This window comes from Acomys russatus, chromosome 14 (assembly GCF_903995435.1).
Source record: "Acomys russatus chromosome 14, mAcoRus1.1, whole genome shotgun sequence".
Lineage (NCBI taxonomy): Eukaryota > Metazoa > Chordata > Mammalia > Rodentia > Muridae > Acomys > Acomys russatus.
Window position 1 is genome coordinate 16,642,682 of NC_067150.1, and position 17,232 is coordinate 16,659,913.

Consider the following 17,232-nt stretch of genomic DNA (forward strand, 5'->3'; position numbering starts at 1 on the left):
CCACGTAATGTTTCCCATAACAGCCACTGGCCACCTTTTTAAAAAATAGCTTCCCACACATACATCTGACAAATAGTGGGACGATTTTTCATCCCTTGTGGCAATACCTTCCATTGACATATGTTCATAGGTGTTTTATTAATTACGGGCACGGACAAGGCAAATTTTTGTCCTTCAGATGTAGAGGAATAGAGAAAAACAATCTTTACTATCTATTGTGACAATATAGTATCCTTGAGGGGCTGCAGCTAATGCAGGAAGGCTGGGCTTGGTAGCTCCCATGGCCTGCAGAGTAGCACTGATAGATCTGAGGTCGTGTAAGAATCTAAATTTGCCTCACTCCACTTTAATAACAAAGACAAGGTGTAGAAGAGTGTTAATTCAGAATATGGCTGTTCTGGCAAGAGATCACATCCAAAGATCTTCTAGGTCTGTGTGATGGGGCTGGAATACAAACATGCCTTTAATCCAGGAGACATAGGCAAACAGATCTGAGTTCAAGGCCAGCCTGGTATACAATAAAGATGAGTTAAAGGAAAGCGTAGGTCCAGGCCTAGTGGTATATGCCTTTAATCCCAAATGAAGGTAAAGTTCGTTTGTAGAAGAAAGCACCCATGTTTGAAACTGATGTCTAATTGAATGGCAGAAAAGGTGACAAATCAGAGAAGATCTGACAGAATAGGATACGCCTAACTCACAGAAAGAGGAAATGGAAGCTACTTAAGAGACAGTTTTCCAGAGAGAGAAGGCAGATGTTACCAGGACACAGTAATAGACGGGTTGCAGAGAGAGAACTCAGGTGAAGATGGAACTAGCCAGAAAATGAGAAGCCAGAAGATTAGAGCAGATTGCTGAGTTTGAGGCCAAGCAGAGTAATTGCAGGCTGAGAGAGAAGGCAGATTAAGTAAGTCAGCTGGGGGTGGGGGGGGGGGGAGTTTGAGCCAGAACAGCTGAGTTGAACCAGCCAGCCCAGAGCTCAGAAAGAACAAGAGAGGGTGAGCTCACTAAGCAGTAAATCTCTGAGGCTGAAACATTCTAGGCCTGGGCTGGAAGCTTCCAGGACTAGGCCTACTTTAGCAGAAGGAGGCTGTTGGCCTCCCAGATAACAAATGAGCCAGGAGAATAGTTACTTTTACAACAGGAGAATTCCAAGGACTAGTAGAAAGCTCTGTATGATCACTGTCAAGCTTTTCCTGGACCAGTTTGAGCAATTCCTGGTGCTTCTCTCCCCCCCCCCCCATTGGCCACTGGTCCACTTACAAAGGTTTATCAGAAATCCTCATCAATTTTAGGAGGAATTGGAATCCTATTGGAGCAGTGGCCCTGAGAATTGGGAATGCCTCAAATGCAATTTATCTTGTACAGTGCAATGTCTTAAAAGGCGTTATTGTCTGTGGTAATGACTACATTCATATCTTCAAGACATTTCTTCCCCAGAGGTTACTGGGAAGGTCTACCAACACAAGAGCAGTGTAATTGCCCCTTGACTACCATCACTGTCACACCGCGTGATCCACCTGCCTGGCCACTAACGCTTTACAGGTGGTCCGAGATAGTTAGGAGGGCCTAACATTTGAGCAGCAGAAGCGGTTACTCCCCACCCCCCAATCATGGAATGCAGACTTCCACTGAAGGAACTGCCCTCCAGGTAAGACTACTCACACAGTATTTTTCCAGTCCTGGGGCATATTTAAAGTGGTGGCCATAGACACGACCATTTGACTAACAATTGGTGAATCTAACCCATTCTGCTTTTCTAAATTTTTGCAGTGTTTCCAGGGAATGAGGTTCCCAGACTCTTTAAGGGGGGTTGCCACCACCCGAGGCTGGAGAATTACAGGAAAAGCTTGGGTGGCAGAAGACCTTTTTAGGGTTTAAGGTAGGTACTCTCATAGAGGGGCAACATAGGAGTTGCAGAACTAGAGGGGCCCACCCAAGGATTTAGCGGGGGGGGGGGGGTGTTCCCCTCCTGACCATGCTGGGCTACACAGGAACAGGAAGCTGCTGCCATTTCCCTGGGGCAGAACCTTGGAGTATGGCGGTGGATTCTCCTTTGGTCTGTTTCACTGAAATGAGCCAACTCTGGATATAGGGAAATCAATTTTGGTTTGGCTGGGTCCTTATCTATGGGGCCAGCAGTGGTCAAAGTGTGCCCTGGTCACTGCAGAGTCCTCAGCCTTTTGTTTCTCCAGGCTCTGCCACCAAGGTCAAAGAAGGTAAAGTGATAGTAGATTCCCGAAGGCAACTAGGAACAGCCCTAACTCTAGGGGAAGATACGGAAGTCTGTCTTCTATCTCTTCTGTGCAAGGGTTACAACGTGCCCCGAGTCTTTATCCTAGCTCTCTACCAGCATCCAAGGACGCGGCTTCACAACCCTGTCGTATCTGAGAAAGAAAGCTGCCTATTCTCTAGAATACCTTTCAGGATATTTAACTGATTCTCGCTCTCTCTCCCTTGTGAGATTGGGTTTCTCTGTGTCATAGACTCTGTCCTAGACTCGCTTTGTAGACCAGGCTGGCCTCCAACTCACAGATACTCCTACCTCTGCCTCCGGAGAGCTGGGATTAAAGGTGTGCCACCACGCTCTGCTTAACTGATTCTCTTTGAGTTGAGAATAATCTGAGTTACCCATCCTGAGGTCTACTTACCTGCAACGAGTAGGGGTCCCTGTGGTCCTACAGTTCATGCACCACCTGTGGGGATCAGGAACCGGGGGAAAGGGAGCGACAGAGCCCACACAGAAGCCCGGGAATTAGACTGCGGAGACCAGATTCAAGGTGCAGGTTTAACTTTACTGGGCAGTGTATAAGCTTTTATACATAGGCCAATCCCATACTGGCCTCAAGCAATCAATCAGGCAGGCTGGCATGGCTATAAGGAATGGGGCGGGGTCACTTTAGGAGAAGGGGTAAGCAGTCACCTCCCTAACCTTGGATCCATTTTGAGACTTCACTAGTGTGCTAGGAGTCCCTAATAGCTCAATCCTGTGTGCAGTGGATCAGGATCTTTCGAGAAGTCTTAGAAGCCATTGGTGCTCACTCGTCATTCTCTGTGGGCCTCTGAAAGGCTGAGCTCTACACTCCCCACAGGTGCCAGGGCCTGAGCAGGTCCTCTGAAAGAGCAGGATGTGCTCTTAACCACTCAGCCCCCTCTCTACATCCACCTGTGCCGAGGCAATCAAATTGCAATTGCACTTAGGTTCTTTTAATTTGGTCAGAAATTGGATCATTTAAATATGAAGCGTTAGTCTTCCGAAAATGATGGAATTATAGCCTACATAACTTGTTACGCTGAAATGTTAAAAATCTTTACTAATTTTTTGAAAGAGGCTTGGTCTGTAGCCCAGGCTGCCCTGTCTGTCTCAGCACCACCACACTCGGGTTGATCAGAAATACAAAAAACAAAACAAAACAACAAACAAAAAAGAAGTAATGGGCCAAGCCTGTAATCCTAGCACTCAGCAAGTAGAAGCAGGCATTTCTCTGTGAGTTCCAGGCCAGCCTGGACCACAAAGTGAGTCCAGGACAGCCAAGGCTACACAGAGAAACCCTGTCTCAAAAAACAAAGAAACAAAGAAAAAAGAAAGAAAGAGACATATATCAAATTGAAAAGCAGGGAGGAATGCCTTTCAGGTTTAGAGTCTCTTGAGAGTCAGTTCTTTAAGGAGTAGAGATCTCTGGCCTAGAGGCCTCTGCCGTCTCCTTAACAGCTAAGGTTGGTCGTGCCTGACTTTTTGAAACACTTGTGTAGTTTTCCCACAGTGCAATTCCCCTTGACTCAAGGTGGTTGCTACCATTTCATGGACTCTAAAAAATAGAGCCTACAGAGCATTCCACACTTGCCTGGCTCTCACAGCTAAGCTTGGGTATCCAGTTCTCAATAAATACTGAGTTCTGGACTCAACTTGTTTCTTTCTTAAATATTTTTTATTTTATTTTATTTTTTTGGTTTTTTTTTTTTTTTTTTTTTTTTTTTTTTTTTTTTTTTTTTAACCGAGGTTTCTCTGTGTAGCCCTGGCTGTCCTGGATTCACTTTGTAGACCAGGCTGGCCTCAAACTCACAGAGATCCACCTGCCTCTGCCTCCCGAGTGCTGAGGTTAAAGGCGTGTGCCACCATGCCCGGCTCACATTTTTTATTTTTTACATATACATTTATCAACTTATCTCTTAAGTGATAGTGTTCTTTACCCTTCATCCTATACTCACCCTTCAGCAGTATTTTCCTTTACTTTTTTTTGGCTCTTGGTCAGCCCTGTAACAGCCATTTCTGATTCTAAAAAATATCCTTCCTTCAGCGTTTGTCCACTGAACTTTAGTTGGCACCTCCCCTCATAGCCCCATTCAAATTTTTAATTTTTAGTTTTTGGAGACCGGGTTTCCTGTCTTACACAGAGCCCTGGCTGTCCAGGACTCACTTTGTAGACCAGGCTAGCCTCAAACTCACAGAGATCTGCCTGCCTCTGCCTCCAGGGAGGGATTAAAGTCGTGCACCATTAAGCTTGGCTTCATTCAATTTTTCATTCTGACTTTAATTTCTTTTTAAAGATTTATTTATTTATTTATTTATTATGTATACAATGCTCTGCCTGGATATATGCTTGCACAACAGAAGTGGGCACCAGATCTCACTATAGATAGTTATGAGCCACCATGTGGTTGCTTGGAATTGAACTCAGGACCTCTGGAAGAGCAGACAGTGCTCTTAGCCTCTGAGCCATCTCTCCAGCCTCTGACTTTAATTTTTAAGGTTTTGCCCAAGTCCACATATACAATATCCAATGCAAATATTCAATAAAATGAAAACATTCACTGTAACCATATAAAATAGCCCAGAAGTACAGCCTGATGTCAGAGCAAGTCTGCCCACCCCCCCACACCCCCTGAGAAGACCAAGGCGGGCCCTTTCATATCTTCATCAACTGACAATACACCTATATGCTGCACTTTCACATTGACACCAAGTCCCAATTTTTTTCCAGGTGTCATGAAAGTTTTTCCAAATCAGTATGTATGAGGACCTAATTCAGCCTTTTTAACACTGTGCAGTATTTTATACAAAAAGTATGCCCCAATTTCTTATTAATGTTTTGAGTATTCTTGTGTATTTTTATACTTATGGATTCCCAGGATATTTCACCATTTTCCCTTTTCGAAGTTGTCACAACCAGTTACATCGAGCAGCTCTTATCAAGAAAGCTGTATTAAGCTCTATCCTCCCCGCGAGTGTACGCGTTTATAACTAACTAATAGCCATTTCACACTTATCTTTTTCTGTTAATTTATTACTTTTACATTTGATGGGTCTTTTTGGAACTATCACAGTATAACAGTGAGAAACATGGATTCTGGAAGAGAACACAAGGCTTACATGTCTGTCACTTGCAATGTTGTTTCAGAAATGTTAATTTAATGCTAATGTTCACTTAATTATATACATGAAATAATAATAATAGTACATGCAACACCAAAGATAACCCTAATACTCGATAAATGCTCAGTCTTTTATATTTTGAACATTAATTCTTTTATTATGGCATCATGAATATTCACTTTTTCTGTTTACTTTTATCTACAGATATTTGTAAGAAAGGAGTTTAAAATAGACTTAGCATGTTAACACATTATACATAATAATGGGTTTCATTATATTTTCATACATGGCCTTCTTCACAAGCGCATATACACACACAGACTCATGAATGAACGAGCGAGCGAACGCTGTCCCCCACAGCAATGTCCACAGGCCTACCTAATCAGCCAATCCCTCTCTACTTAGGTGATTCTAGCTTGTTTCATTAACCATGAAAAGTAACCAACATATACTTTAGACTTCTTCTAAAGTTTAATTTTATATATAAAATTACACACACACACACACACACACACACACACACACACACACAATGAGGTGACCTTTAAGACATAGTCTTTTGGTTTTTTACATATATTATAACAAATGGTATGCATAGAACACTTACACACAAAAGACTATACATATTTGTAAGGGATATGCACACAATATATGTAACTAGGAAGTTAAAAAAGTATGTTTGAGAAAAAGAGAAGACATTTTGTTTAACTTCTTCGTGCTCTTGAGCTTTTGTACCACCACAGCAATGACTATTTGAAGATAAGTGCATCTGTCAGTTGGTTTAAAGAACCATCACACCAGTCCCACTCTGCTTGCCTGTTCTAGTCTCCGCTAAGCACATAGGTGTAATCGACCTCCTCAAATGCACACCCCATCACCACATTCTGCTGCAACAGAGAAGTGGTTTTTCGCATGCCTGTCCATTCAACAACCCCAAGAACAGTCAGTAAGACAAAGACTAGGCCAGAGATGAAAATATGGATGGGGTCCTGTCAGCACAATGCCCCATGCACAGCTAAGGCAAACACAGCAATTACATCATACACAGTACCTCTTAAATAACTGATTCTTGGCTGGCCATGGCGCACGCCTTTAATCCTAGCACTTGGGAGGCAGAGGCAGGCAGACTGCTATGAGTTCAAGGTCAGCCTAGCCTGGTCTACAAAGCTACTCCAGGACAGCCAAGGCTAACACAGAGAGACCCTGTCTCGAAAAACAAACAAAACAAAACAAAAACTGATTCTTTTGATGATTTGTAATTATTTATTTATGTAGGAGGCCATAAAATATTTTTATAATATACATAAGAAAAACCACATTTATATGAGTAAGAAATATAATGGTGATAGAATTTAGTGTTTATAAATGAAAACATCAATAATTAACAGAGAAGAAATTCAAACTGTATTTAAAAATTAAAGCCATGTATCTCAATATTTCTAAATTGCAAGAAGGTACTGGGCTTTTAAAAGTAATACACGGCTTACTATTTTTCAGATATCTAGAAACTGTCATAGATGGACAAGCATATAAAAAAAAAGACAAGAACTTTGGCAAGCAAAGTATAGTCACAGCAGCTTGGTAAAACATTAAATCCTTTTATGTAAATGTTCAAGTTACATTTGTTCTTGTTATAAGAGAAACAAAGACTGTGTTAATATGAGGAATCTCCAAGCTATATGGAAAAATAACTATTCAATAAAGCCCAAATACTGTGAAAATGTGCACCACACTGCATACATAGAACGGAGTGAATGTAGGCCATGTGATTCTTAATGCTTCTATATAAAATATTGAGCCCCAAATGTCACACAGTGTCACTACATCCATGTCTCTTCAGAAAGCAGCCCCAAGTTCGTATTAAACTAGCAAGCTCTTGTTTTTTCTCATCTCCGTCACTAAATATATTCCTGAAAACTCTTTGAGGTTGAGTTCAGTACTCTAGCAACAAGCCATATCAAGAGCCGTGAACGATCACAACTTTTTAAAAAAGCCACTGAAGTCAGAGAACTCAAACTAGATGTTTCTGTTTGAGACCTACAGGAGCCCTTACTACCTCAAAACCCACAGTTCCAAAAGACAACTCAGAACTTGATTACAATATTTATATATATTTTGCCACGAATAACTGGCTAATTAGGTTTCTAGAAAAGGACCCTTAACTTTAGATTTAGCAAAATCCATTATGATGACTATCGTAAGTGTTTAACAAACACTTAGGAATGCAAGAGAAACTGAGTGACGTTTTACACAGAGAAAATATAAATACTGCATAATATGTAGTGAATATTTGCACAAACCCTTTTATATTTAAATCATAAAGTACAACTAGCAAACCTGGTGCTTTTAACCATGTCTTCTTAAGACACTCTTCGACCCACTTGCCAAACCGCTCCAGGGTACGGCAGCTGCCTCGGCTTAAGGCTTTCCAACAGGCTTGTAGCAAGCATCGGGCTGCCAGAGGCGAATATCAACGATAACCTGATTGAGTCTCTGCACCCAGAGATCCCGCTCCTCTTTAGTGTCTGCAGAGAGCCAGTTCCTGTAAGGCAAACAGAGGTCAGCTCCCCTCCCTACTCCATGTCCACCTTTGCTAGGAAAGCGTAAAGCCCTGACAAACTGAGACTTGCTGCCTTCCTTTTAATGGGCGCCAGCCAAGAGCCACACAGAGTGCCTCTCTGCACAAGAGTACTGTCCCTCTTGGTGTGTTTAACTAACTGTAACCCACACTAATTTTTCAGTGTTTCCTTTTGTTTTCTGAGAAGGAATCTCGGTCTCATTGGAGGACTTCTACCCATCTCCATATCTGTATCAAGAAACAACCTGATGAAGGAAGATTGTGTCACATTCCAGTCTCCGCTCTAGTCAGAACCTGCTCACTCAAGACTCCCTTCAAGCTTTGTTTGGGCATTTGTATGGGGTGGTATTTTTGCCTTGCTGACATAAGCTCAGGTCATCTGGGAAAAGGGAACCTCAATTGAAAAAAGTGTCTCCATAAGACTGGCCTGTAGGGTAACTCTGTGGGGCTTTTTTTTTTTTTTTTTTTTTTTTTTGATTAAAGACTGATGTGGGTGGCCTGGCCCATTATGGGCAGGTGGTCCTGAGTGCAAGCAAGCAGGCTGCACAAGCCATAAGGAGCAAGCCAGTATGCAGTGTCCCTCTATGGCTCCAGGAACTGTTTCAGTTCCTGTCTCCAGACCCCTCCTTGAGTTTCTGCCCTGACTTCCTTCAGTGATGGACTGTCTTGGAAATGAACGCCAAGTAAACACTTTCCTTGAGTTGCTTCTGGCCATGGTGTTTATACTTAGAGATAAGCTTGGGCATCTTGTACTTAAGACACACAAGAGTTTAGTTTGATAACCTCCAACCAGAAGTCTACAGAGTAGAACCAATGGTTTTGTAAGGAATCTAATCAAATGAAGGTATTTCTTAATGGAGAGAGTTCTCAACTTCACATGAATTCTGTGAGCTTAACACAAAGACTGCCAGCTTACCGCCTGGAGACCAGCCACAGGGCGCTGAGATTCACCCTGAACAATACATGTTTTTTGTAACTACACGCAGTCAGGTTTAATAGGCTGCTTTCTTCCTGTTGTATGTTTTCCTATCAGGACTTCACACTTTTCAAAGTTGAGTGAGGATCATCACTGATACTTTCTATATGCTTAGGAACAAAGCTGGCAATTACATTGTTGGCAGAAATAAGCATGGAACCAATACATACTTGGTGACACAGAGTGTGTCCCTGCACTGGCTGACAAGAGTCTCTCGGTCGTCTTCTCTTTGTGGTCGGACAGTAATTAATTCCAGAGTGTTGCGCCTTGCACAAAATTCTCTGTTGGCTGGCTCTATTTGATGACTGATACAATTGGCCAGATTTATCCTTCCTATGGGATTCTTTAAAATTAAAATGTAAAAAGTATTAGTAGAAAACAAGCAAGGTTATTTAAGTCAGTAAGCATTAAGCATTGTTTAAGTTTATAAATTAAAATTAAAAAGCCAGTAGCTTGAAATGTAATATTTAACAACCAGGAAACAAATAAGCACGAAGCAGGCAAGTACAGGAAATAGATTAGCAGCCTGGGACTTCAGTTGTCTTAGGTCTTGCACACATCCCTCTCTGAGCAATGCACTTAGCAACCTACTGGAGCCCTAGGACCCTCACCTGCACCAGGCAGCACACACACCTCCTTTAAACAATGGTGATAAGTTCCCCTTTATCAACCTCTCAACAACAGCCAGTTTTTTTTTTTTTTTAATTTTTAAAATATTTTTTATTTTTTAACACATTTTTATTGAAAAATAAAATAATTCATATTACATCTCATTTTCTATCCCATCCCATGCATCCTCCCATTCCTCCCTCCCTCCCACTTTCACCCCAATCCCCCTTCCCTATGACTGTGACTGAGGGGGACCTCCTCCCCCTGAATATGGTGCTAGGGTATCAAGTCTCTTCTTGGTAGTCTGCTATCCTTCCTCTGAATGCCATTGGGCCTCCCCAACAAAGGGACATGGCCAAATACGGGGCACCAGAGATCGTGTGAAAGTCAGTCCCCAGTCTTCACTTAACTGTGGAGAATGTTCTATCCCTTGGCTAGATCTGGGTAGGGGTTTGATGATGACTGCACGTATTGTCCTTGGTTGGTGCCTTAGATCAAGCAGAACCCCTGGGCTCAGATCCACCCATCATAATGTTCCTCTTGTAGGTTTCTAGGACCCTCTGGATCCACCTACTTCCCTATCCCCTATATTTTTCTCACCTACAGTCTCAATAGGATGTCCTCACCTCTATCCCACTTTCCTGGTAGGTGAAGACTTTCATGGGACCTGCCCCTTGGGCTAGTGTCCAGTTATAAGTGAGTATATACCATTTGAGTCTCTCTGCTTCTGGGTTAGCTCACTCACACCACCAAACCAAATAATCCAATTGAGAAATGGGGCTCAGAATTAAACAGAGAATTCTCAACAGAGGAATATCAGATGGCTGAAACACACTTAAAAGAAATGCTCAACATCTCTAGTCATCAGAGAAATGCAAATCAAAACAACTCTGAGATTCCATCTTACACCCACCAGAATGGCTAAAATCAAACATTCAAGTGACACCACATGCTGGCGAGGATGTGGAGAGAGAGGAACACTCCTTCATTGCTGGTGGGAATGCAAACTAGTACAGCCACTTTGGAAATCTAACTGGTGCTATCTCAGAAAACTGGGAATAGGGCTTCCGCAAGACCCAGCTATTCCACTCCTTGGAATTTACCCAGAAGATGCTCCAGCACACAACAAGAAAATTTGCTCAGCCATGTTCATAGCAGCCTTATTCATAACAACCAGAACATGGAAACAGCCTAAGTGTCCCTCAGTAGAAGACTGGATAAAGAAACTGTGGTACATTTACACTATGGAATACTACTCAGCTATTAAAAACAAGGAATTCCCAAAATTTGTGGACAAATGGATTCAACAGCCAGTTTCTAATCAAACACAAAGAAAAACAATGTAGGAAGTACAGGCAATGGACCGACCTGGCCCGCCTGGGTTTGGGTGCATGCTCAATAATGCAAATCTATGTTCCCATGGAAACTTTTAGGAAAACCCTATGTGACTATGTATTCACATTTGAACATGCTCTCACACACATATCATATACATATCCAAAACCAAACACTGCAAATCATTAAAAAACAATGTAAATTCATTTTAGACAACAGAAGGTTCCTCAAAAAAATTTTCAAAAAATACAATTACCATATGATCCAATAGTCCCACTACAGAACTTAGTGGGAATAAAATACTATGTAAAAGAGATCTCATTGCAGGCCATTCACAATAGCTATGATAAGAAAAAACACAAGGGTCCATCAAAATATGAGTTAACTAAAAACTGTGACATACATACGCAATGGGTTGTTCTGCCTTAAAAGAAAACAGCAAACTGTGTGTGTGAAGGATGACCAAGGATGAAGCTAGAAGACACTGTGGTAGCTGAAATAAATCAGGCTCAAGACCCAGCTCCAGACCCTTGGCATACATGCCCAACGCACTGGACACCCTGCCCAGAGCCTGACTCAGCCATGCTCACTGCTGCTCGGTTCACAACAGCAAGCAAATGGAGACAATGTCAACGTCTTGCAGCTGCTGACCGGGTAACAGAAATACGGGCTGTTCACTGTGTAAAATAACATTTAACTATAAAGAAAATGAAATAACGAGCTTTTCAGACAAACAGATGAAACAAGAAAATATACTGAGCGAAGTGATCTAGATCCAGAAAGACAAACACATAAAATAAAAATAAATCAAGTGGATCTCTGTGAGCTCGAGGCCAGCCTGGTCTACAAAGTGAGTCCAGGACAGCCAAGGCTACATGGAGAAGAAGCCATGTCTCAAAAAACAAAAAACAAACAAAAAAGCCAACATTATAGGTATGTCTATTGCTTTAGAAAGAATATCTTATCAAATAAAAATTAATTATAAAGTGTTTGTTTTTGTTTGAAAAAGACAAATAAATTCATAGAGTCCAGGGATCTAGGCAAGCAGTACCATCCTCACCTCACAAGTGTACCACATGCCAGGCTGTGGGCTTAGTGTCCAGCACTAGTTGGGAGGGCAAGGGAAATGGTTCAGAGACGCACGTGTACTCTTAGCTGGAGAAGGGTACACAGCCAGAACAGGAGCAGAGGGATCTAGGAGGACATGCATTCATGAAGCAGCACAAAAGCAGCAGGACTTTCACCACTGACTAAAGCTGTGTCAATTACCTTTCGCCTCTCATCATCTGGGTAAGTCCAGTAGGAGATACAGTTTCCAGAGAGAACACACCACCTTCGATGCCAGGCACCAAAGCCACTGACATCTTCAAATATGGTCTGCAAGTTAATTGAAACACTGATATTAGAAAAAGAAACTTTTTTTTGGAGACAGGGTCTCCCCTGTATAAGAGCCCTGCCTGTCCTGGACTCCCTCTGTAGACCAGGCTGGCCTTTAACTCACAGAGATCCTCCTGCCTCTGCTTCCCAAGTGCTGGGATTAAGGCATGCCCCACCTGGATGACATTAGAAACTTTAGATAAAGTTTTCACATGCTGTGATATTTTTATGTAAAAATATATTTGCATAATTTTATCACGTCCTTCACTTCAGTAAAGAATCTCCAATTGTCCCTGTCAAGAATACATGAAGAGTATCTAGATCAAACTGGGCCGGTGCCACACGCCGTTGATTGAAGGCAGAGGCGGGGATCACTGTGAGTTTAAGGGCAGCCAGAGATGAAGCTAGACTGTCTTAAAAACAAACAAACTACTAGAGTAATGACAAAATTAACATGGCCCATGTACAGTCTTTGTAAAATGATGCCAACATTTCTAAGTGGCTGCTATTTTCACAATGAAATGTTGAAAGAAACCCCCCACTCCTATTTCAAGTATCAAAAAGAGAAGCAGTCTTACTCTCCCGGCAGGGACCTTTCTCAGCAGCATCAGCCACACAACTTGTGCAAGGCAGGGCCAATCTGAGCATTCTCCTGCCTTCTGCTTTCTCACTCCCCTTACAAAAAAGTCATGGAACCCCCAAATGTGATGAGACCCCCAGTTGAGAACCCCCTGCTTTTGGAACACAGACGAAAGGTGACAAAGAGCAGGAGATGGCACTCACTAGAAAACCTCTCTCTTCAACACTTGAATTCACTTCACAGCTTATTTTTAAACAGATGTGACCTTCCAAAGGTGATAAGAAAGGTACCTGTGAGGAAAAGGGAGAATTATTCATAAAATCACTTCAAAGTCTTTCTATGCCCTGGAAACATATCACATTCTAAAGCTGAAGTATAAAAGGCGCACTGGTTCCTTAGCAACAGATAATCTTAAAGGATAAATCCATTCAAGGTAGAATTTTACAAAAACAAAAGTCCTAAGTTCTGAAGGAATTCAAGAAAGGAAAGCTGAGGATAAGATGGCTGAGCTCACTCCTCCTTTATCAGAGGAGGAGATGCTCAGCCGCAGTCTGAACAGAGCAGCGGCCACACTCCTATAATGCAGTGTTACTTAGCAGTAGAGAAAACTGAACAAGAGAGGGACCGCCAATGCGAAGTCTAAATAGACTTGCAAGGGACTGCAAATAATCAAAACAGCATGGCTACAGCACAGGGACAGACACAGGCAAGCGGAGCAGAGCTGAGAGCCAGGAGAGGCAGTGGCAGAGACCTAGGTAGTGTGCACAAGGCCCTGCCTCAGTCTGCAGGACTGAAAGACAGAGACCAGAAATAAGCCCAAACAGTGATACCAATTATTTGCTGCCTTTTTGCTAATTAATTTTTGAAAACTGCGCCAAGACTAGTCCAAGAAATGAGTAGTGTTGAACAAATGGTATGGAGAAAAGAGGAGATTCCCGTCCAAAGGACTAAGGCTGCTGTCTTGGTTGGGTTCCCACTGCTGGGCTAAAACACCACGACCAAAAGCAAGTTGGAGAGGACAGGAGGTGCTGCATCTTACATCTTCAGTCAGCCCATCATTGAGGAAAGTCAGGGCAGGAAGCTGGAGGCAGGAGCTGAGGCAGAAGCCGTGGAGGAGCGCTGCTTACTGGCTTGCTCCCCATGGCTTACACTCTATGTAGCCTTGGCTGTCCTGGACTCGCTTTGTAGACCAGGCTGGCCTCGAATTCACAGAGATCTGCCAGCCTCTGCCTCCCGAGTGCTGGAATTAAAGGCGTGCGCCACCATGCCCAGCTTACAAATTTTTTAAAAAAAGATTTATTTATTATGTATACAGTGCTCTGCCTGCATGTGTACCTGCAGGCCAGAAGAGGGCACCAGATTTCATTATAGATGGTTGTGAGCCACCATGTGGTTGCTGGGGATTGAACTCAGGACCTTTGGAAGAGCAGCCATCTCTTAACCTCTGAGTGATCTCTCCAGCCCTTAAAAATATTTTTAATGTGGGCTTGGAATGTCAGTTGGTAGAGTACGTGGAAGCCCTGAGTCTGATTCCCAGCATCCAATATCCAGCCAATTATTACAGGATATTTGATCCCATTGTGAACCCCAGATTGTGAACTGTAAAAACCAGTTTCTTGTTTGGTGTGGCTAGGTCCTACCATACACCTTGAATCCAAGAACTTTCTGTTTATTGTAAACAGGTCGTTATAGTATGGCTCAGCCATAGGATATACCTTTAATCCAAGAGCTTTCTGTACACAGGACTAAATGACATTAACCCTAGGCCAAGAGGTGGAGCAAGAAACCAGCAGAAACGGGCGTGGTGGGGCACACGCCATTAATCCCAGCACTTGGGAGGCAGAGGCAGGCGGATTGCTGTGAGTTCCAGGCCAGCCTGGTCTACAAAGTGAGTCCAGGACAGCCAAGGCTACACAGAGAAACCTTGTCTTAAAAAACCAAAAAAATAAAAAAATTAAAAAATTTTAAAAAGAAAGAAAGAAAGGAAAAAGAAACCAGCTGACAGGGAGTAAACAGCAAGGAGGAGCACTGAGCTGAAGGGTATTTAAGACAGTGTGAAGAAGCAGAAGCAGCTTTTCGACTTTTTCCTTCTGGGATGTAGGCCGAGTAGGAGATCAACTGGGTGCTTTCTCTGCGTCTCTGAGCTAGTAGGTTTTCACCCCTAGCACCTAGCTCCTGAGTCTTTATTGGGATTTTACTTTTAAAAATCAACAACCAGTAGCTGTGATCCCAGCACTTGGAAGTTAAAGAGGATCAGAAGTTAAAGGACCCTTAAGCTTCATAGTAAGTTTGAAGACAGCCAAGGATACATAAAAGCCTGTCTACACACACACACACACACACACACACACACACACACACACACACACACACACACACACTGGAAACAAGCATATAGAGAAAATTCCAAAGCAATGAAAAAAAAAATGAAGAAATTGAAAAAAATTCAAAGAATTATGAAAATAGAGAAAAAATGTCCATATACAAGGGCCCAAAGAATAATTTTTTTGTCTTTACATATACATTGTTACTTATTCAAATAAACCAAAATTATATGAGAGTTGTTAGTGAAACAAACACATATGGACCAAAAATCAAGGTTTGGTTAGTTATTGTTTTTTAAAAGTTATTGAATTCAATCTATTCATTAGAATGTATACTTAACCAGCAGCTTTAATATAACATGATGATTAAGAAATGACTTAAATCAGAAAATGATTTCTTAAACACATTAATTTTAAGTAAAGAAAATAAAGCAACCTTTTCTTGGAACAAATAGCCCAGTAGCTCCTGCTCTCTTACATCAAAATTTATCTAAAAATAAACAAAAAAGAAAAAAAGAAAAGAAAAGAAAAAGACCCAGAATCACTCAATGTATTAAGACTGGTTGAATTACTAAATAAAAGTTACATACAATTTTAGATATTAGCATGTAAAAGTACATTTTTGTGTTAATAGTAAAAATTTTAAACAGTCAGCATTCTGTCCAGTAAGCAAAAGAAATACTTTTAAAGTTAGGCTGGCTTGTATTGATCTAATATTAATATTCCCTATGGGGAAAAGGGGGTCCCTGAGAACTGGAGTGACTTTGCTCAGAATTAGGAAGCACATTACTAGTTTGGCTGCACACGCACTGCGTTCAGCCTGCAGTGTGGCTGGAGGAAGAAACCAGCTGAGCAAATAGCAGGACCCAAGCGCCAGTTTCATGCAGCTTCTCCTCTACGCTCTGAGTAGGAATTCTCTAACGAGGACACAAGACCCACAGATGACATGCCCATCCACACGGGGAAGGTGCTTTACAAGTAACCTGAATGTCAGTGGTCATTACCAGGGATGGAGACGGCAACAGGAGAAGGGATGGGGAGGAGGGAGGCTAAGGTCAAGTTAATACTAAAGTCAGTCAAGATAGGCATGATGACACGTGCTGCCAGCCTCAGCAACTCACAGGTAGAGAGGAAGATTGCGAGTTCTAGGTCAGCCTCAGATACACATAACAAGATTGAGGGCAGTCTGGGCTGTATGGGACCTCAAAAACAAAAACAAATGAAAAAGGGAAAAATAATCCACAACTAGTTAGGAGTAAATTCTAGTGTCCCCATCACAGTGGGAAGATTATAGGTTCATAATAATCTATTATATGTTTTAGGGAAAACTAAAACACAGGATCAAAGGTTCTACACAACCAGAAATAAAGAGAAATAAAGCCTAATTATTCTTACTGGATCTGTACACACTATGTACAAGTGTTAAAATAAATATGCAAATTATTACATGCCAATACAAAATTTTAAATTAAGATTTAAAAACCTATACACACACACACACACACACACACACACACACACACACACACACACAACACAACCTTTATATTATGTATCAGAATTCAACCTAACGAAGTTTACCACCACTTCTCTCCTCCATGGTCTCATTAGCTATTTAAATGCTTATTTATTTCATACTACGGTGAAAAGCACTCAATAGCAATAAAATACAGACCTGAAGTTTGCAGTGTTGAATTTGGGAAGAAGGATGAGAAAGAAATCTCTCGAGTTAAAAAAATGTGGCTAGGCCAAGCATGGTGGCACACGCCTTTAATCCCAGCACTTGGGAGGCAGAGGCAGGTGGATTGCTGTGAGTTCGAGGCCAGTCTGGTCTACAAAGCAAGTCTAGGACAGCCAAGGCTGCACAGAGAGACCTTGTCTCAAAAACAAAAACAAAAACAAAAACAAGGTGGCTAGCCTATAGTCCAGCAGTGAGAGGTGACAGTTCAAGGCTAACCTGGCCTATGTAGCAAGTTTCAGTAGTCTTTGTGACACAAGACCCTGTCCTATCAAATATAAAAGCCTAAATCCACAATATATTTAATTGTTTTGAAATATAAACATCTAAACGCAAGACATAAG

General features: G+C 41.9%; 2 protein-coding genes across 3 annotated transcripts in view; one reads left to right on the forward strand and one right to left on the reverse strand.

Annotated features, from left to right (window-relative positions):
• Prkcsh (protein kinase C substrate 80K-H) overlaps positions 1-17,232 on the forward strand; it is an 827,425-nt gene that overhangs the window by 268,657 nt on the left and 541,536 nt on the right. The gene's annotated exons all lie outside the window — the stretch shown is intronic.
• Positions 7,756-17,232, reverse strand: part of Anln (anillin, actin binding protein) — a 46,427-nt gene continuing 36,950 nt past the window's right edge. The window contains exons 24-28 of the mRNA XM_051156799.1: positions 15,587-15,640; positions 13,030-13,116; positions 12,139-12,246; positions 9,096-9,268; positions 7,756-7,913 (exon numbers count right to left, since the gene is read on the reverse strand). Of these exons, the coding sequence (XP_051012756.1) occupies positions 7,790-7,913; positions 9,096-9,268; positions 12,139-12,246; positions 13,030-13,116; positions 15,587-15,640 (546 nt within the window). The 3' untranslated portion in view covers positions 7,756-7,789. The remainder of the gene's footprint in view (positions 7,914-9,095; positions 9,269-12,138; positions 12,247-13,029; positions 13,117-15,586; positions 15,641-17,232) is intronic.